At 43.2% G+C, this 21,503-nt stretch overlaps 1 protein-coding gene across 2 annotated transcripts; it reads left to right on the top strand.

Moving 5' to 3' along the window:
• Window positions 1–566: 566 nt before the first annotated feature.
• On the top strand, window positions 567–20,901 carry XIAP (X-linked inhibitor of apoptosis). 2 transcript variants are annotated; one of them, XM_028715081.2, is made up of 7 exons: window positions 567–721; window positions 6,946–7,862; window positions 9,000–9,099; window positions 9,966–10,041; window positions 16,069–16,102; window positions 16,945–17,145; window positions 18,711–20,901. In XM_028715081.2, exons 2-7 carry the CDS (start codon window positions 6,980–6,982, stop codon window positions 18,902–18,904), a joined length of 1,488 nt encoding a protein of 495 aa, XP_028570914.2. In that variant the 5' UTR covers window positions 567–721; window positions 6,946–6,979; the 3' UTR covers window positions 18,905–20,901. The 2 variants fall into 2 exon arrangements, with proteins under 2 accessions (XP_028570914.2, XP_028570915.2); XM_028715082.2 differs by lacking the exon at window positions 567–721 and adding an exon at window positions 787–1,000.
• Window positions 20,902–21,503: the final 602 nt, after the last annotated feature.

Genomic DNA, 21,503 nt, shown 5'->3' with positions numbered 1-21,503 from the left:
GGGGGCTCAAGGTCCCTCCACACAAATCCACTAAGTGACCTTGAGTGATGGAAAACACGATACGTGGGAGGGAAGAGTTCTGCCTGAGCATACATTTACTAATGTAGGGTTGTCATATTTCAGAAACCAGGACACCCCGAAAGTTGTTGATATTTTCGTAGGCAATATATATATTTTAGATCGCAGCCACAATTCTTTTATTGCCATTGCTTATGGCGACGTGCCTCCTTCCTTCATTTCCCTTTTTTCTCCTTTTTCATGGAAGTGCAGTCCGCAAACACACCAATAAACCAACATAGGCAAGCTGATCCTATATGACATCCTGCTCGATTTTGAGTCGCTGTCTGTTACAAAAGAGCGCAGCGCACCGCCAACCAAGGCCAGGGATGGGGACCTGACTACAATTCCCATCACCGCTGGTCACTGGCGACGCAGAGCGTGGGGACTGACGGGAATTGTAGTCCGCCCGTGGCCTCCACCGCATTTCCCCGCGGCTACGCTTCCCGCCCTGGCAACTGAGTCCCGCCAGGTGCCGCTCTTCCGCGAGGCGCTTCGCCCGGCATCGCGGCTCCTCGCCGAGGCCGCTGGGTGGCGCATCCGCCCGCGCCCGGCCGCTCTTCTGAGGAGACGAAGGGGAGCCGCCGCCATTTTTCCCGCCCCTCTCTGAGGCAGCTGACGGTTTCTCGAGTCACAGGAGCCGGTTGGCCTCGCGAGTCCAAAGGTAAGGCCTACGTTGCGGGGCCAGGCATGGCCTTCCTCGGCGAAACGGGCGGGGTGAAGCGCCCGAGGCTAGGGTCAGTGGCTAAGCGAGGAAAGGTGGCGAACCCCTAATTTATGGAGCGGGGCCGCCAAAGCCGCACCTCTTGCTATAATAAGCAAATGCAGAGGAGGTGGCCTTGGGGAAGACTCAAGAGGGAGTAACTTGGCCCACCCTCTCACGATTTCAGCCCCCTTTCAATAGGATTGGCGTGGGTAGGGCCGGCCCACCCCATGAAGCAAGGTGAGTCGGTTGCCTCAGGCAGCAGGATGCACAGGGGCGGCAGATGCCTATGTGGATCTTTCTTCCCACCTTCCCACCCCGCCCCCGGTGCAGATTATTGCTTGCCTATCAGGAAGGAGGGGCGTTTTGTGGTCCGCCTCATGTGCCAAAATGCCATGTACTGGCTCTGTGCGCGGGTGTCCCACGCGCAACCCCCTATTTGGACAGTTCCCTCCTTGCGTCTCCACCTTACCCCACAGATCTGTGGGACTGTGAGTGTGGGACTTCACTTTTGCACTCCTGGAGCCTTTATCTTGTAAGACTTGAGTGTGTGCATATGTGGAGGGAGGAGAGTGTGCTATCTTGAGTACACCCTTCCCACCCACCCCGCTACTTTCCTGGAAAAGGGTGTTATGAGAGCAGAGTAGCTGCAGTAATCTGGGGGGGGGGGGGGGTTATATTATTATGCCACAATCGCTTCCCTCAAGCCGAAGATGACAGGTAGCTGGGTGGTGGCACTGCCACATGCATGTCATGTTTTCTTTGGCTCCTGCTTCTTAGGTCGCTTGCTCGGTTTTGACACATAGAATAAAAGCTGTGCAGGATAAAAGCAAGATGCTTCCTTGTAGTATGCAAAGAAACGATGCCCCCTGGGAACCAGGATGGTTGGGTGTGGCTGCTGGACACACCTGTACACATGACAAACTCCTGAAGCTGAATTCTCCTTTGATAATGCAACCCAAATCCTTTTCTTCCTATAGTACAACAGGAATGTCGATTACTCGGAATGTAATTGCTCAGGTTTTTAAATAAGTTGTTTGGAAAATGCAGCTTAGCTCAAATCTGTCAAGGCATGGGAAAAAATAACTTCCATTCCTTTGAAGAGAGGTGGGGTTCCTGTGACCAGCCATATGTTTTGTCGGCTGATGATAATGCTGGAGCATGACATGCTCCCATCGCTCATCAGCTGATAGCTAGTGGGAGCATGCCTAGCTCCAGGTAGGAACAGGTTTACAACATTTGGGGCTTTTTAGCTTAGGAGAAAAAGCAACTAAGAGAGCACATAATGGAAGTTATAGAATTATGCATGGTGCAAAAAAATATTTTTCTCCTTGTCTCATAATACTAGGACCTGGGTCATCTGATGAAGCTTAATCATAGAAGATTTAGGACAGACAGAAACACAGAATTGTAGAGTTGGAAGGGACCAAAAGGGTCATCTAGTCCAACTCCCTGCAATGCTGGAATCTTTTGCCCAACATGAACCTGTCATTAAGAGTCTCATGCTCTAGTGACTGAGCTATCTCTGTACTTCTTCACACAGCTCTTAACCAGGAGTGAGGAACTCCTGACCTATGGGCCAGACTGGGCCTACAACACTGTTTTCCCCAAGGCACACCCATCTATGATGTCTGGTCTGCTGTGGGGTGGATAAATATGATATTTAAAAGGAACAATCCAGTGCTTAAAGTGAGCTGATAATTGTTTCTTTGCTTAGAGCAAGATGCAGTTCCGTGGTGAGAGTGCACCTTGCTCCAGCAGCATTTTGTTAAGAGGAACTCGCTTAGGTAGCTGATGCTTCTCTCTCTGCACCCCCATGGGCGAAAGAAAGAGGCACTTTGCCAGCCCTATGCCATGTGCTTCCAAAAAGTGGCTGTCAGGTCAAGTGCTTGGAAACTCCTCACAAGGGATTTTGACAGATGAGCCAGACAACCGACCTGTCAACAACCCACCTGTCAATAAGGTGATGCCATATTGATGTCATGTGATTGAGAGGTGGGTTGCGATTTTGAATCGAGGCCTAAGATACTTGACTCTTGTGGCAACCAGCAACTGATGGGCATCGTACATCTTGTCAACCATGTGAAAGAGTGAATAAAGCAGCTGAAGTAATTGAGGTTGCTATTGGTACATGCAATGTTAAATTTGATATATTGAGTGAAGGAAATAACTGGATGTCTCTGGTAATGCCCACCAACAACTTCTTTAGTATTTGAATGCTGTTTAAAATCTCTCATCTGTAACATGTCCACCATGACCGAAGCTTTTAATTTGCCGAGAAATTATGCACACACAGCTGCAGAAAAGTAAAATGCACCAGTAAACAATTTTTGAACATTTTTTCCTGTGGATGGCACATTACTGCAATATTTGAAAGACGCTAATGAAAAAGTATGTGTAGTATGCTTTCTTAAAAATTTAAAACAGAGGTCAGGTGTGTATTTGTCTTTGCTCCTCTTTCTTCCAGAAATTTTGTGAACATAATGATTTCAGAAAAATCTTGGCCATATTTGTATTATTTGTGTAAACCAAATTATTTATTTATGTATAAAGTTTATCATTTGCTTTTCAGCTGCAAGTTGCCCAAGGCAGTGTCCAATTTATAAAACTAGAAGAGCTGGAACAATAAAGCCATTAAGCTGGCACCATTGACAGGGCTATTCTATGCATGTATACCCCGAAGGAAGTCCAGTTGTGTTCAATAGGACTTACTCACTGGTTAACCCAGTGTTTCCGAAACTTGGGTCTCCAGGTACTTTTGGAATACAGTTCCCATCATCCCTGACCACTGGTCTTGCTAACTAGGGATGATGGGAGTGGTAGTCCACAAAACAGCTGGTGACCCAGGTTTAGGAAACACCAGGTTAAACTATTTAGGATCCCACATGTTTAATTAGTTAATTAATGTTTTAATTAGAAAAGTGCCCGCAGATTAAGTCAGCACCTGTACTATCTAATTTCAATGCATATGCTAGCAAAAGCTACAGCTGCCGGTGGCATTTTAGGAGAATTCAAAATATTTTTATTAGAAATTTGCAGGTTAGACCTATTTATGTCGATAACAAATATTGAGGTAAGCTAACTGAAGGCTAGAAGGAGCAATTATTAACCAAGAGCTCAGTCCTCTCAAAAATTAGTCCCATTAAAGTTGTTGGGATTCATTCCCACTAAGGGTGCAGGCTGAATATTTGGAAAGTATTTGGAAACCATCTTGGCTTTTCCCACCTGGCCTGAGAGTGAAGGGCCCTGATTGACTCCAGCTACAAAAGCTGAGACTGCTGAAGAGGCCAAAGGCCATCTTGGTAGTCTCTTAAGTGCAGAACCAGGCCATCAAGCCTGAGCTTCCACAGCCGCCAGTTGCCATGAGCCACCATTGGCAGCATTAGCAGCAACAGCTGCAAATATGTTCTATACATATGATAATACTTTGTTCTCTTGTTAATTATGCTGTTTTAAATACACATTTCATATTTGACTTCCTTTAGTAATGTTTTCTTTTGAAAAGTTTAAGGTAACTACGCGAGACTATTATTTAATACTACATTTAATACTATTCTTCCGCATAGATTGGTGCCCAAATTATTAGGCTTGGGACTTCCACCATGCTTGTGCAGGTGGATATTAGATTTTCTATCAAACCGTTCCCAAAGGATCAGGTTGGGTTCCCACGTCTCTGCAGATCTCATCACGAATACGGGAACGTCGCAGGGGGGCGTGTTGAGCCCGCTTTTATATACACACTGTACAGCTGACTGTGCCCCCAAATACCCCAGTAATAAGATCATTAAGTTCGCAGATGATACAGCGGTAGTTGGTAGTTGGTTTAATCACGGCTGGAGAGAGGGAGGCGGCCTATAGGAAGGAAGTTGAGCAGTTGGGGGAGTGGTGCAGGAAAAACAACTTACTCCTTAACTTAAAGAAAACAAAGGAGATCATTGTGGACTTTAAGAAATGTAAATTGAATATTCAGCCTCTTATTATTGAGGGGAAGTGCATGGAACAGGTCTCGGTGTTTCAATTCCTGGGAATGGAGTTGAGAGACGACCTAACCTGGGGAGAAAACAGCAAAGACCTTATGAATAGAGCACAGCAGAGGTTATATTTTCTGAGAATCCTCTGGAAAAACAATCTCTCAAAGGACCTGTTGATGGCATTTTACCATTGCACTGTGGAGAGTGTTTGGGAGCTGCACGGCCAGGGAAAAAACAATGCTGTCCAGGGTTGTGAAGACTGCAGAGAGAATAATTGGGTGCACTCTTCCCACCTTAGATCAAATCTATGCTGTCAGGTGCCATAAGAAAGCGGCAGAGATAGCGCAGGATAGTACGCACCCCGGAAATGATCTCTTTCAGCTTCTGCCTTCTGGAAGAAGGTATAGGGTTATTAAGGCCAGGACTAGCCGCCTGAGAAACAGTTTCTACGCAAATGCAATTCTGGTTCTAAACGCAGCATAAGGGGTCTCTATAGTATAGTGTATTTTAAAATGGGGTTTCAGAGTTTTTAAGGGGTTTTTGAATGTATTATGTAGTTTTTCAATTTCATTGTTCTGCGTGGGACAATGACAATAAAGATATCGTATATCGTAATCCCCTTGTTAGGTTTGCAAGTAAAGAAGCTATGATAGACTCAGTGTTTATTTTCCAATCTCATTATGCTGGTCCAGATTTAACATTCAAATAAATCATTTTAACAAATGTATTTAACAGCTGTTTAGATAACACAGTGAATGGTATGTCAGAGCCTACCTTGAATTTATAGTATCTGAATTAAGGCTTAACCAGAAGTGCCACATAAACCTAAGAAATTGTTAAGTTCTTGAAGAAGATCATCCCTACACTGTAACAGCAAGTGATTACTTGTTGGTGTTTTCTATTTCTTCAAGAGTGGGACAACATATATTTCTACTTCTGAGAAAGGCTTGTGGCAGTCAAGGAATCTCATCAGTTAGCTGAGTACAGGTAACCCCCAATTTATGTGGGGGTTACATTTCAGTGAAATTACATATACAGTGGTACCTCAGCTTATGAACTTAATCTGTTCCGGAAGTCCATTCTTAAATCAAAGCTGTTCTTAAACTGAGGCGCGCTTTCCCTAATGAGGCCTCCCACCGCCGGTGCCCTTCCACCATTCGGCTTCCGTTCGTAGACCGAGGTAAAGCTAACCAGAACACCTACTTCTGGTTCTGCAGAGTTCGTAAACCGAACAGTTCATTAACAGGGCTGTTCGTAGACCGAGGTACCACTGTATTTGAAACACCACTGAAAAAGCCTGCATAGACCCAATTCTGCCCCTTTTTGTGACATTTTCAGCTCAGTTCTGGCATGATGCACGCAGTCACACACATACCAGACACACTTAAAACAGTCACTGCCTGTAGTCTCAACTACTCACTGAACGTTAAGGATTCATTCACCACCTTACATTATGTTGGTATATGCCAGGCTTCCTCAGCTTTGGCCCTCCAGATGTTTTGAGACTGCAGTTCCCATCATCCCTGACCACTGGTCCTGCTAGCTAGGGGTTGTGGGAGTTGTAGGCCAAAAACGTGGATGGCTGAGGTTGAGGAAGCCTGGTATATGCTGTTATCTACAAGACATACCTTTCTGCATTCTGCATAAAACAAACAGGTTAGTCCTTAGGAAAGTGAATCAACTCACACAAATCGGACACATAGCTGTCACCTTTCAGATTTGAAAATAAGGGATCAGCAGCCTCGAAAATAAGGGATCAGCAGCCTCACCTGTCCCAGGGACAGTTTACAGGATATCTAACAATCCGGGACAGCAGCGGAAAACGCTGCTGGAATAAGGGAATTTCCCACCAAAAAAGGGAAGGTTGACAGCTATGATCGGACATCAGGAGTGATACTTAGCTGCAAGCCCACCCCTTTCAATCTGTAAAATAGAAGGTAATAATGGAGACGTTTCTAGGTTTGTTTTAAGGATTACAGCCGGATCTGAGGTAGCCAGTGTGGTACCCTCCAGAAGTTATTGAACTACAACTCTCATGATGCCTGGCTATTGACCATGATGGTGGCTGGTGTCAATGGGAGTTTGAGTCCAACATCTGGAGGTCATCATGTCTACTCTGAATATGAAACACTTTGAACTCTCAAAAACCCATATAAAAGTTAAGTATTAAATTTCATACTTTAGAATTCTAAACTTAAATGTGTTCTTATTTAGGAAAACGCTTGAAAACCCTTTTCTTGAAGGAGGGATGACATGTAATGGACCAGATAACTGTGAAGCTCGTGCCACTCCAGAGGATGATCCTGACCAAGATCTTGCTAAAGAATGCTCCAGACTACAAACATTTACCAATTTTCCAAGTCACTGTCCTATCTCCTCCTCAACTCTAGCCCAAGCTGGTTTCTTCTACACTGGAGAGGGAGACAAAGTAAAGTGTTTTAGTTGTCATGCAGTCATTGAAGGATGGCAAAATGGGGACTCGGCAGTTGGAAGACATAGAACTGTTTCTCCAAACTGCAAGTTTATTAATGCCATTAAGATTCTGAAGAATGATACGCATTCTGTTTTCCCAAACTGTTCACACAGAACTGAAATCAGCCTTGCAGCTGACTCTCCCCAACCCCCTCTTGATCCATCCTCTGATCTCTATGCAGATTATCTTTTGAGAAGTGGGCAAGTGGTAGATCTCTCTGGTTCTCTGTACCCCAGAAATCCTGCCATGTGTAGTGAAGAAGCCAGGCTGAGATCTTTTCACAACTGGCCCTCCCATACTCTTATCACTCCGAAAGAGCTGGCCCATGCTGGACTCTATTACACTGGCACTGGTGATGAAGTTGAGTGTTTCTGCTGTGGAGGAAAACTGAAAAACTGGGAACCTTCTGATCGTGCTTGGTCAGAGCACAGACGCCACTTCCCTAGGTGTTTTTTCGTCCTCGGCCACGATGTGGGAAATGTTGGAAGTGTTTCAAATCAATCTGGTGATACCAGCCTGGATAGAAGTGACATACATAATGCTGACCTTCCCCAAACTCCATCTATGGCAGATTACGAAAACCGAATCAAGACTTTTGCAACATGGAGGTATTTGGTTAGCAAGGAGCAACTTGCCCAAGCAGGCTTTTATAGCCTAGGTAAGCTGAATACAGAGCTTCAAAGTTTGTATTGCTATCCCTCAAGGGGGAAAACGACATTATATGATTAGTAGTGCCTAACATGGTTTCAATGAGCTCTTAATAAAATTAGCAAAATGATGGAATTAAAAGCAGTGGCCTTTTTCAATTCTCTTACTGTTTTTTAGAGCACCAAGTTTGACTAACTCTTGTTAACATGTTAACACTAGTGTGTAATTCTAAATTTGGTGCTTTTTAAATAATTCAAACAACTGAGTCACTGTTTTTGTTTTTTGTGCTAAATAATCTTCAAATGAAACATTTGTTCAAGTGCATAATTATTATTATGTCCTTTGCATTGGAGAGGATATACTTTTCATGTACTGTACTTGATTTAGTGCAGATTCTTTTTCTTCCAACTTACTTAAAATTCACCCCATCCCAAGAACTTGGGATAGTTAAAAATATGTTAATGACAGAAATTTACAGTTGGCCTGTTCTTAGAAACCAAAAGTCAAATTGAATGTAAAAGTCTTACGCTGCATAGGAGAGTTTAATAGGCTACCTTAAATGATGTGGTGGGACATAAATATGGACATGCTGGTTTTCAGTGATGCACAGTTCATTTGTGCTGAACTTTGGTTCCGCCCCAGAAAAATGTGAATATCTGTATGTTAATTTGTATAAATTCAGCCTTGTGTAGAGGAGAAAAGTGTTGCCTAGCCACTTGAAAATAAAATAGGGGGTTCTAAGAGAAAAGATAAGGAATGATAGATAAGTTTCCTTTTAAAACACAGCTTGTCTACCTCAACTTACCTGCTGCAATGGGTGCATATGTGTCTTGGGGCACACACTAGTTCATCTGAGGCAGTTGAGAGGCATGATCAGCAGCACCCCATGTAAACTGAATGTGCACCCCAGACACTCCAGAGTCTGCAGCGCAAGCATGCTAGACAGATTAATGTGGAAGGTGAAGGTGAAAAGGCCTGAAAACAGTTTATTTAATTAGGGCAAAACTTGCCCCCATTTTGGATCATTTTCTCCAGGACTGCTCACCTGGCACCTGGCATAATAAGCTTTCATTCAATTCGAAGAAATATTTGCAGAGGCAGATTTTATTAAGAGCTTATACATGAATATATTCCTACTTCTCCACAGGTAATGGTGATAACGTTGCATGCTTTCACTGTGGTGGTGGATTACAGGAGTGGAAGACAGATGAAGATCCTTGGGAGCAGCATGCAAAATGGTTTCCTGGGTGAGGCACTTCATTTCTCCCTATGTGTATTATCTGTTATCTCTGCTAGTGTCTATATATACATACTGTACATTGTATACTTATGTTAATAAGTACTCTTCATGTGGTTCCATTCCATTTTCAGGAGACTCTGCAAATGTAGATTACCTATTTGTAAAGTGGTCTGTGATGTTGGAATTTAAACCAGCTGCTCTGTGACCTCCTTTGCAAGCTTCTCACTAATCTATTCTTTAATATTTCCCTTAACATTTTATTTTTGGGAGGGGTGCAGAGACATTCCAGACAGCAGCCTGGTAGGAAAGGGAGGTCATCTCAGAAAGAGTTGTTCTGTCTGTCAGCTCGGAGGCAAAGTTATGTGGGAGATGCAGTTGGGAGAAATTGGATCTCTAGGACTTCTGAATCCTGGGCAAGTTTTGGTGATTGCTCCCTGCACTGTCCCTCTCCCTATGATGGAATGGAAACAGTCCAACAGAGACCTCACTGCTTATGTTGGTAAATAGGATCTGTGATTGATGCTTCCAAAGCCTCTTCTTTCTGGGGAAAGGGTGAAAAGAGAGCTGTACCGTTAGCAAGCAAATTAAAAGATGGAATATAACATGGTAGGGCGGGAGCTTGTTTGTTTGTTGTTTCCAAATCAGTCACTCACTGCACCTGTCAATGATTTAAAGCAGTAATTTGGTTTTTAACTTCCAGGTAATCTGATCCGTGTACATTTTAAGGAATTATGTCAACTTCCACTTCCATAACATATTAAGAACTTTTTTTCATAGGCTACTATGTTCTTCCAGATTCACTATAAGTGCATTCTTCCATGTGACTGTTTTAGGTAATATCAATTTTATTTAGTTCAAATATTTTCCATCTAGGTGCAAATACCTGATAGAAGAAAAGGGGCAAGACTTTGTGAATAACATTCATTTAACACCACAACAGGATTCTACAGTAAGTGTGTGTCTTCTCCACTCTCCCCACCTTCCTGTCCCCAGGAACCATGCTTTCTGGATACCTCCATTGAAAATCTATTTTAAGATAAATGTAATTTTGAACTATAAATTCACTGAACCAGTCAAATGAATAAAAGGGCTTTGGTTACTATCTTGCCATCTTTCTCCAGCTGCCTATGTTTGAACAGATGGTGCTTCCATATGTTGTTGTAAAGGTTAATTACTATATGCTGCATTCAAGTTACTTAATTTATTATTAGTATTATTAGTATTAGTATTAGTATTTATTAGTTGGTTTCTTTTGCCAAAAACAACTGAAAGTGATTTGCCACCAGAAAAACAAATAAACAAAAATCCACATAGATAAATGAAAAGAAAAGAAAAAACCATCCCTATAAAAATGTAAAAATTAAAAATACTGTTTCAGTGTGAGATTCCAGGGGTTCCAGGTGCTTACCCAGGGTTTGTGCTTCATTTGGGAATGAGGCAAAGTGGAGACTGGAGTCTTTAGGAACTGACAACACCTCCAACTTCCACCTCCATGTCCTTAGTCTTGCTCAGCTGCTGCTTCTGTTGCTGCTGTTGTTGCTGCTTCTGGTGGTGGTTCCTGTCAGGCAGTGGCAGTGGAAGCATGATGATGATGGGGAAAACATGGATAGTAAATGAGCATAAGACTCCATTTAGAATTATTGGTCCAGAATACATGCTGTTCTCAGCAGAGTAATTTACTTGCTCAAATTTTAAAAATGGGCTTGTATAAATCGCAATACTACTTTATTGTTTTTAGGGCTTCAATGTAATATTGCTAGACTATGATTATCTATGAATGTACATTATTAAAAATAGCACTGGTCGTTCCTTCAGCCTGAAGATTACAATTTACAGATTGACAAATGGGGCTGTATCCAATATAGTCAGACTCTGAGTAGACCCACTGAAATTAATGGAAAATAATAATAATAATAATAATAATAATAATAATAATAATAGTAATAATTTATTATTTGTACCCCGCCCATCTGGCTGGGTTTCCGCAGCCACTCTGGGCGGCTTCCACAGAGACCAAAAATACACTAAAAAGTCACACATTAAAAATTTCCCTGAACAGGGCTGCCTTAAGATGTCTTCTGAATGTCAGGTAGTTGTATATCGCTTTGACATCTGATGGGAGGGCGTTCCACAGGGTGGGCACCACTACTGAGAAGGCCCTCTGCCTGGTTCCCTGTAGCTTTGCTTTTCGCAATGAGGGAACTGCCAGAAGGCCCTCGGCGCTGGACCTCAGCATCCGGGCAGAACGATGGGGGTGGAGATGCTCCTTCAGGTATACTGGGCCGAGGCCGTTTAGGGCTTTAAAGGTCAACACCAACACTTTGAATTGTGCTCGGAAACGTACTGGGAGCCAATGTCGGTCTTTCAAGACCGGTGTTATGTGGTCTTGGCGGCCGCCCCCAGTCACCAGACTAGCTGCCGCATTCTGGATTAGTTATAGTTTCCAGGTCACCTTCAAAGGTAGCCCCACGTAGAGCGCATTGCAGTAGTCCAAGCGGGAGATAACTAGAGCATGCACCACTCTGGCGAGACAGTATGCGGGCAGGTAGGGTCTCAGCCTGCATACCAGGTGGAGTTGGTAGACAGCTGCCCTGGACACAGAATTGACCTGCGCCTCCATGGACAGCTGTGAGTCCAAAATGACTCCCAGGCTGCGCACGTGGTCCTTCAGGGGCACAGTTACCCCATTCAGGACCAGGGAGTCCTCTACACCAGCCTGCTCCCTGTCCCCCAAAAACAGTACTTCTGTCTTGTCAGGATTCAGCCTCAATCCATTAGCCGCCATCCATCCTCCAACCGCCTCCAGGCACTCACACAGGACCTTCACCGCCTTCACTGGTTCTGATTTGAAAGAGAGGTAGAGCTGGGTATTATCTGCATATTGATGGACACCCAGTTCAAACCTCCTGATGATCTCTCCTAGAGGCTTCATATAGATGTTAAAAAGCATGGGGGAGAGGATGGATCGCTGAGGCACCCCACAAGTGAGGGTCCAAGGGTCTGAACACTCATCCCCCACCCCCACTTTCTGAACACGGCCCAGGAGGAAGGAGCGAAACTACTGTATAACAGTGCCCCCAGCTCCCAGCCCCTCTAGACAGTCCAGAAGGATGTTATGGTCGATTGTATCAAAGGCCGCTGAGAGATCCAGCAGAACTAGGAAACAGCTCTCACCTTTGTCCCTAGCTTGCTGGAGATCATCAACCAGCGCAACCACTTTCAGTCCCATGATGAGGCCTGAATCCCGATTGGAAGGGATCCAAATGGTCCGCATCCTCCAGGCGTGCCTGGAGTTGTTCAGCAACCACTCGCTCAATCACCTTGCCCAGGAATGGAAGATTTGAGATTGGGCAATAGTTGGCCATACTGGCCGGGTCTCAAGATGTTTTTTTAAGAAGCGGTTTAATGACCGCCTCTTTCAGTGGATCTGGGAATGTTCCCTCACAGAGGGAAGCATTCACCACCCTACAGAGCCCATCGCCCAGCCCTTCCCGGCTTGCTTTTATTAGCCAGGATGGGCAAGGATCAAGGAGACAGGTGGTTGGTTTCACACGTCCAAGTAGCCTGTCCACATCCTCGGGGGTAATGGATTGAAATTGATTCCATATATTTTGCCTGTGCAACCAGTGGCAGACTTGGGTACTATGGTGCCCTGTGGAAGTTCAAAATTTGGTGCCCTTCCCAACCCTCACACTGCCTTACCAAAGGTAAGAAAGAGAAACCCCCAGGTTTCTCTGTCCTCCATCAATCGCGGACTGTGGGTCAGGAGTAGCGTTGTTAATCCAGGAGGATTGCTCTTTCAGAGCTCTGCCAGCACCGGCGATCTCCGGCATTGAATGTGTTGGTCTCATGTGGGGGCACCAAGGAGAGCTTGGCTGTCTGGCTGGTGTACCAACCACGCAGCGCACTGGCAGCCACCCTGTCAGACCTGCTAGAGGTGGTGGTGGGCTGGGCCTTGGAGTTCCCAAGCTTACTGGTTTTGGAAGACTTCAATGTTCCATGCCAATGCCGCTCCCTCCTCACAGGCTCTGGACCTAGTGACTTCCATGGCAACACTAGGGCTTTCCCAGTTTGTTTTGGGCCCCACTCAACAAGCAGGCCACACACTGGATCTGATCTTTGGTGCTGGCATAGATGTGATCATGCTCCCCTCTGTGGAAGTTCCATGGTCAGATCACTACACTCTGAAAGCCAAGATTGACTTCCCACTCCTCCCCTGCTCGGGTGGCGAGCCTATTTGGGCTCGCCCGCAAAGGCTGATGGATCCTGATAGAGTCCGTCAGGCCTTGGGGGACCCTGCTCCTCCTGGCGACTCATTAGATGACCTTGTTGAGGACTGGAATAACCGGCTCTTGGCGGCCATTGATGAGATTGCACCTAAGCTCCCTCTGCGACCCCATCAAAACCGGGCCCCTTGGTTTACTGTGGAGCTTCGGAAAATGAAGCGGGATCTCAGACAGCTAGAGCGAGTATGGCGATGGATTCGTGACGGAACTTCAAGAACATCTTATAGGACGCTTATGAAAGCCTATGAGCACAAATTCGACCCACAGCTGTGAGGCATTTGCAAACTTTTTTGCGGAGAAAGTCCTGCTGTTCCGCCGTGACCTCCCTGCCAATTTAGATACAGTGACAGAACTGGAGGCCCCTCGACTATCTTCAGGTCCAGTGTTACTCCCTGCTGATGTGGATAGATTCCTCCAAGCTGGTAGGCCCACCACCTGCCTCCTTGATTCATGCCCGTCTTGGCTGATCAGGGCGTGCCCAGATGTCGCACGGACCCCCTGGTTGAAATTATCAGTTTGTCCCTTGGCACAGGGACATTCCCAGGGGAGCTGCAGGAAGCAGTGGTGTGTCCACTCTTAAAGAAAACTTTACTAGACCCTTTAGACCTATCCAGTTACCGCCCAGTTTCAAATCTTCCATATCTGGGTAAAGTAATTGAGAGAGCGGTTGCTGAACAGCTTGGTAGGTTTCTGGAGGAAACATCAGCTTTAGATCCATTTTAGTCCGGGTTCCGTCCTGGTTTTGGGACCGAGACGGCTCTGGTTGCCATAACAGATCATCTCCATAGACAACTGGATCAAGGCGGGTCAGGACTGCTGATTCTTTTAGATTTGTCAGCAGCCTTTGACATGGTTGATCATGATCTTCTGGACCACGACCTCACCGACGTGGGGATACAGGGCATAGCCCGTAAATGGCTGTGCTCTTTTATCTTTGGTCGGGAACAGAGGGTGGCACTAGGGAGGGAGATGTCGTTGCACCACTCCTTGGTGTGTGGAGTGCCACAGGGCGCAATCCTCTCCCCGATGCTTTTTAACATCTTTATGCGCCCCCTTGCCCAGATTGTCCGGAGCTTTGGGCTGGGTTGTCACCAATATGCTGATGGCACTCAGCTCTATCTGCTGATGGATAGCCACACCGACTTGGCCCCGGACACACTGACCAGATGCTTGGAAGCTGTGGCTAGATGGTTTCGTGGGAGCCGATTGAAACTAAATCCTTAGAAGACAGAGGTGCTCTGGCTGGGTCAGGATGGTATGGGGATGAGGGACCAACTCCCTTTTCTTGCGGGGGCCCAATTAGTGCTATTGCCTTCCATTAAGAGTTTGGGTTAATCCTTGACGCCTCCCTTTTCATGAAGGCGCAGGTTACAGCAACAGCCAAGGCGACATTTTTCCACCTTTGCCGCATCAAGCAGTTGGTCCCTTACCTTTCCCGCCCCGACCTGGCCACAGTGATCCAGGCCACGGTCACCTCCAGGTTGCCCTTGAAGCTGTCCCAGAAACTCCAGCGGGTGCAGAATGCTGCAGCGAGGCTCCTCACGGGGTCTGTGCCATGGGAGCATATTCACCCAGTGCTTTTCCAGCTGCACTGGCTCCCGGTGGAGTACAGGGTCAGATTTAAGGTGCTGGTTTTGACCTTTAAAGCCCTTCATGGCCTAGGACCCTCATACCTATGGGACCGCCTCTCCCGGTATGCCCCACGGAGGACCTTAAGGTCCATAAATAGCAACACTCTAGAGGTCCCAGGCCCTAAGGAAGTTAGATTAGCCTCAACCAGAGCCAGGGCTTTTTCAACACTGGCTCCGGCCTGGTGGAACGCTCTGTCTCATGAGACCAGGGCCCTGCAGGATCTGATTTCTTTCCGCAGGGCCTGTAAGACAGAGTTGTTCCGCCTGGCCTTTGGCTTGAAGTCAATTTGATTCCCTCCCCCTCTTTTTTTCTCTTTCTCCTCCAGTGATGAGGCTGCATTTTAATTGTTTTAGTGTTTTAATGTTGTATTTTAATCTTGTTTTTAAGTTGCATTCATTCAACTTGTTTTTATTATTGGTTGTTAGCTGCCCTGAGCCCGGTCTTGGCTGGGGAGGGCGGGGTATAAATAAATTTTGTTGTTGTTGTTGTTGTTGTTGTTGTTGTTGTTGTTGTTGTTAAATCCACCCTTGGTGATATCCACCCTTCTCCACTGTTTTTTTTTATAAAAAAAAACTATCATTTGGCTCCTCCTTGAACCATTCCCAAACACAGTAACTTCTCAGAGGGAGAGGTGATTTCACTCTCAGTACTGAGTCCTGCAACAGCCATTCCTCTTGATCACTGTGTGACTTCCTTTCCTAACAATAGATGTAGTTGGTACTTGAATTTGCTTATTTCTCTTTCTTTCGTACCACTTTTCTTAGATTGTAAGCCATTATTTTAAAATGTTGAGTGCTTTGGCGGTAAGGTTGATTTAAATGTAGCAAGTAAATGGGGGGGGGGGTGTAATGTGTTTGTAACTGTGGTTTGTATTTTTGTGTTTTTGTATTGTAAACCAACCTGTGATCTTTGGATGAAGGGTGGTACAGAAATTTAATAAATAATAATAATAGTAATAAACTGCTCTAGCACAAGATTTTACAGAACAACACCAGTAGTTCTTTTCTATTCTGCTCACAGTTCATTACATCCATTCTAATGTCAGTGTTTCTGTTTAGATAGAGGAAGCAGAGAAGTTTTCACACTTTACAGGTATGGATACAAATGTTTGTAACTGTCCTGCTCAGTTTGTTACTCAGTAAGCCTAACAACGGTCACAAGGTCTTCAGTAAACTAAGCTTCCTGTATTTGTTTGTGCTCTTCCTCTCCTTGGATTTGTAAGGGAGATGGCAAAACCACAATCAACATTACCATAAAAATCTGGTTGAAGCATAGAAAGATTCTCCTCCTCGAAGAGAGACTTTACATTCCTTCAGTGGAGTCTTTTCTAGTCCCAAAGGAAATCTGAAATACAGTTTGCAGCAAGGAACACTTGGGGAAGAGGGAGGCCAGGTAGAGGCAATGAATGAGTCTTGCTCAAGTTTAAGCAGAAGGTAATAGGGAGGAGCCAGCTCCTGTGTGAGTTCCTGGGAATAATACATCTGGAAAAAATAGCATAGAGCAGCCTCAGAATTTGAGTCTGAAAAGATGAACGAAATTGGGATGTGATGTGCACCTAGCAGAAGGAAAATTTAGCAGATAGCCTCACCCTGAGCTTGAAAGGTCTTTCCAACAAAGGATTTGGACCTGAATGTCCTCACATAACAAAAAGCATAGATCGTATAGTTCTTGGGCCAGCCTGACTCGTGTCAACTAAGTGCCATGCCACAGGACTAGAGCTCAGCCATTAGGGCACTCTAGGAGCTCTACCTGCACTTCAGGAAACTTCCATTCCGGTTTTAATCTTACATGTATCTGAACAATGATAAGTTGTACTGTAAACTATGTTTTACATTAAGTATTTTAAAGTAATTCAGTATATCAGGACACCTGCTGTATTTTTATCTCAGTTAATTTCCTTGCTTTGATTATATTTTCATCTCCTGGTTTTGCAGATGAGGAACTTTTACAGAACCAGCTGGTACAGAATGCAATGCACATGGGTTTCACCCTGGATGAAATTAGGAGCACTGTGGAAAGGAAATGTCATCTGTCCGCAGAGGGCTACAGATCTATTGAGACATTGGTCACTGACTTAATCAGTGCCCAAAGAGATAATAACCCTAGTGCATCCTGCGAAAGCACCTTGCAAAAAGGTGAGCACAGTATATGTCCAAAGCATATATGGGAATTGAGAACAAGAAAGGTTGCTCTGGATGGGATATATTTTTGCTTGAGGGCAGAGTGTTTGCTCATGGATACATGTAGTGGGGTTTTGGTGACCAGAATTTTGGGCAGCAGCACCCTTCCAACATTTTATTACACATTACTCCATTGACTGACTGCTTTGACAGCTGTTTCCTATTTCTTTTTTGGTATGTTCTTGGTGTTCACTGATTTATCATTTTTAAAATACTTGTCCTGCTATTCCATTTAACATTCCTTCTGATGTTGGTCTAGGAAGACCCAGCTGCTCAGTATGTTGTTTAGAAGTTTGTTGGGGGTCAAGATTTAATTTTAGAGGTGCATTAATTTTGCTGCTATTATGCATTTGCATTTTTTATTGTTAGACCTTGTGTATTACTTGAGGATTACTTGATTTTATTGTATATTTTTCGAGATGTTTTCATTAGTTCATTGTTTTTGATATATGTATAATATGTAACTGTTAGAGGATTATACATTTCTGTTGTTTATTTTTTGCTGTTGTAAGCCACCTTAGTATGGTTTGACTATGGATAGATGACATACAAATTGGTGATCAGTTGAATAATTCCCCTAACTTTCTGGTAATCTTTGGATAATTTTCCTTTGTTTCTACAAACATGTTGGTAAGCAAATATTGTTACCGCTTTTGCTTTATAGTTTAAAACAAAATTTATTTATTTATTTAAAAAAAAACATAAATTGGCAGGTGTACAAAACATTTTGTATGCCAAAAATGCATAGTCTCTAAAGAGTTAGGCTGGTAGTTTTATCCTCATAATGTGGGGTAAATTAGTTGTTGCTTTGTTTATTTAATGTACCTTTCACCCATTCTTCCAGAGAATTTTCAAGGTGACTTCTAAACATAGAATCAAACAATAGCTAAGGCTGCAATCCTAATCCCATTTACCTGGGAGTAAGCCCCACTGAATTCAATTGGAGTTCCTTCTGAATAGACATGATAAGATTGTGCTGTAAATTAGCAGTCTCAGTGAAAAGAACAAGAAAATAGGCAAGGAAAAAAGCTCTCAAATGGACTGTAGCGACAAAACACAAAATTATTGTTTGCTGAAAGGTTGGTCAAAAAACAGTTGACCTGGTGCTATGTTATTTTCCCTTTGATACAGGAGTCTGTCCTCTACTGATCTAAAGACTAACTGGCTCTCTGTTCTTTTTGTTAAACAAGTGAGAAAAAGTGATCTAGGGACAGTTTATTGTCAGCAGTTCAAAACTTAAACTGAGGATGACTACTCTAGTAAAATTCCAATGGAATTTTAAAAGGCATCCCAATAAACAAAAATAGGAAAGGCAATATACTGGGAACAGAGGCTAGAAAACCTGGTAAATGAGGACAGTTGCAGCTCATTAAAGGTTCACAACTTGTACTCTTGTCCAATATGCCACATCAGCTTAATTTAAGTTGTCAGCTATGTCTTTTTTTGTCAATAGTTGTCATATTTGTTTAAGGAGGGAAAACATTTCAAGAATTTTTTATAACTTTCTGTTTCCTTCTTAGATCTCAGTGCTGAAGAGAAATTAAGAAGTTTGCAAGAAGAAAAGCTTTGCAAAATCTGTATGGATAAAACTATATCAGTAGTCCTCATTCCTTGTGGACATCTTGTTGCTTGTAAGGACTGTTCTGAAGCGGTTGACAAATGTCCTTTGTGTTGCACAGTTATTACAAAAAGGCAGAAGGTATATATGTATTAATAAAAGCATCATACTATGCAACTGGAAAACTCCTACCATTACAGAAATAGATTGACTGCATATGCAGTGTTAATATGTAAATGGTTTTAAAGGAAATTAAGCTTAAATTGAATGCACTGATTTACTCTATGAATTATGTAGCTGCTAAATTGTGTGTACTTTGACTCACTTTAGTCCTGATGGCCTGACCCCGAGAGCCACAATGTATGTAGAGGCATCAGAAAGCTGTCCTGAGATGGTATATAGGGCAATATTTAGTTATGTCACCCACCACCACCTGCAGTCTGAAGGGATACAGCTCAAGCAGAAGCTTACTTCCCCAGTAAGAACTAGGCTAGAGTTGCCCTGAGGTCTAGCCAAAGTTTTGTCCCATGAATGGCAAAGTGTTTGAAGAATGTTTCACACCAGGGCAGAGAGAATCGGTAGATCAACATTATTTTATATCGCTTAGGATGCAGTGGCAAGTTGATTGCACTTCATGTGTCTTTGTCATAGAAATGGAAAGCACATTATATCTCTACAACATTCAGTTTTCATAATGCATGTATATAAATAATTTATGTTGTTGTTTTATGTCTAGACCTTCTAGGATGTTTGGGGAGTTTCAGAACAATAGCTTTTTGTTGGTGTTTTTAACTCTAATGACTCTTTAGTCTCCAGTTGAGAGTTGAATTGCTGATGGGGAACCTCTCCTATATGTCAGAAGGCTTATCCCAGTGATTTGAAGGAAATAGTTGAAAATTAATCCTATTTTGTACAATTTGTATTTCAAAATATTTACATCTACTAGTGTTAAATGTCAGGTGGTTATGTTTCCCCTTCCATCAGCTCACTTAATATATTTGTTACTGGTGTCTCTTTCTTGTTGACTTTGCAAATGGATTTGTTGAATTTTGCCATTCTGTAGATCTATATATATCATGCTGCTTACTATCATGGTTAGATCTGCATGAACACTAACTGAAAATATGTGTGACATCTTACATGCATAAATCTATATGATTTGGGCTTTTTCCATTAAACTGCAACATTACAGCTGCAGTTCTGCCTGAGTTCTATATTTGGAAATGCTGTTGACTTTATTGGGAGTTACAAAAGAGCATAGGATTGTAATATTTGGGCTTGATTTAAAACACTGTTAGGACCATTCCCTTAAGTTGCTAGAAGGAGCAGCATGGTGGCACAGATAAGTCTCTGAGCCCCAGGGCTGGCAGCAAGTTTTTGTAGTAGCTGTAGGGCACCATGCCCTGCTGCTCTGTGGAACTGCATTGTGGAACAGGCTTTAAATGTATTTGCTAGTTGATTTGAAAACAATCCAAAGGATAAATACCTCCAAGATGTGCAGTAATCAAACAGGCTTTTGTATAACATTTGGTTTCCCACTTACTTTAGAGTTATCTACAAGTCACATGTTTTGAATATGATTCACATTGGTTAAGCTCAGTCAACCTAATGCTGTTGTTCATTGTAGTTTGTGTAAGAGCACACAGCCTATCAACATTAATTAGTACTGTGCAGCGGCACTGCTAGTTAAATTATACCCTTCGTTGGTAATTTATCCATCCTGAAGGTTATATCTTTGTAGCTTTCATTCTTATCCATTTGTGTTTGCATCATAATGAGAATATGATCTGTATCCAAAAGGGATTTCCACAGCATTTATTCACCCTCCCCACTTCTTTCACTTTATTTTAAAATATATTTTTTTAATTTTATTACAATTGATAGCAGCTTTAAACTATGTATATTTTGTGGACAATATTTAAACACACTTATGCAAACAAATAGGTTTGGAATCTAACTGTATAATGAGTTTTGATTGTAAATATTGTTGATCTATAACTATAAAATAATGGTTCACCACCATCTGGAGCAAATATATGCCAATGTCTTGACAGGTGATATATTTTTTTAAAAGTAGTATAATCATGTAATATAATCTTAGTACTATTTTGCAGTTCAACTCTGACGATTTTTAATAAAGTGATTTTATATTATATATTGAAATTTATTTCTCACATTCATAAGGGACACCACAAATAAGTCCGACTCCTGTCTTTTCTCTTCCCCTTCTTATTCTTTGGATACAGTAGAGTTGAGAATATTAGTGCTTCAGTTGGAGTTACCATCTCACTTCCCATCAAAGTATTCATACAGGGGAGAACCACATCAATGCTTGGAATGTGGAAGGAGCTTCAGCTTAAAGCAAAGTCTCACTAGGCGTGAAATAATTCATGATGGAATGAAACTATAAAAGCGGTGATTGCTAGCAGTCACTGAATCAGAAACAGCTGTGCTACAAGGTGTGAATCTACACCCATACGTGTTTCCAGCACTCTTGTATATCCCTAGGCACACTCCTAACAGGTTTAGAATCTTACTGGAGTTAAAACATGCATCCACTATAAATATGTGTTTCTGTTCTTATCCTTATGCCCCTTAAAGATGTTGCACACACCAGAGGAGGTATCTTCAGCTTTGTCAGACCCAGGACCCACTGTTAACCCAAACATGCATTTGGGGACCCATTTCTTAATCTTATACCATATATTTGTATACTGGTAGTGCTCCTCTTGCACCGCACCTTGATTATACCTTT

Source organism: Podarcis muralis, chromosome Z (assembly GCF_964188315.1).
Source record: "Podarcis muralis chromosome Z, rPodMur119.hap1.1, whole genome shotgun sequence".
NCBI lineage: Eukaryota > Metazoa > Chordata > Lepidosauria > Squamata > Lacertidae > Podarcis > Podarcis muralis.
This window is presented reverse-complemented; position numbering and strand designations above follow the sequence as displayed.

Bases quoted from the DNA above. Each gene is read 5' to 3' on its own strand.
- XIAP (XM_028715081.2), top strand. From the start codon at position 6,980: ATGACATGTAATGGACCAGATAACTGTGAAGCTCGTGCCACTCCAGAG. The intron at 7,863-8,999 runs GTAAGCTGAATA...ACTTCTCCACAG, and splicing joins AGCAGGCTTTTATAGCCTAG to GTAATGGTGATAACGTTGCA. The intron at 9,100-9,965 runs GTGAGGCACTTC...TTTTCCATCTAG, and splicing joins CATGCAAAATGGTTTCCTGG to GTGCAAATACCTGATAGAAG.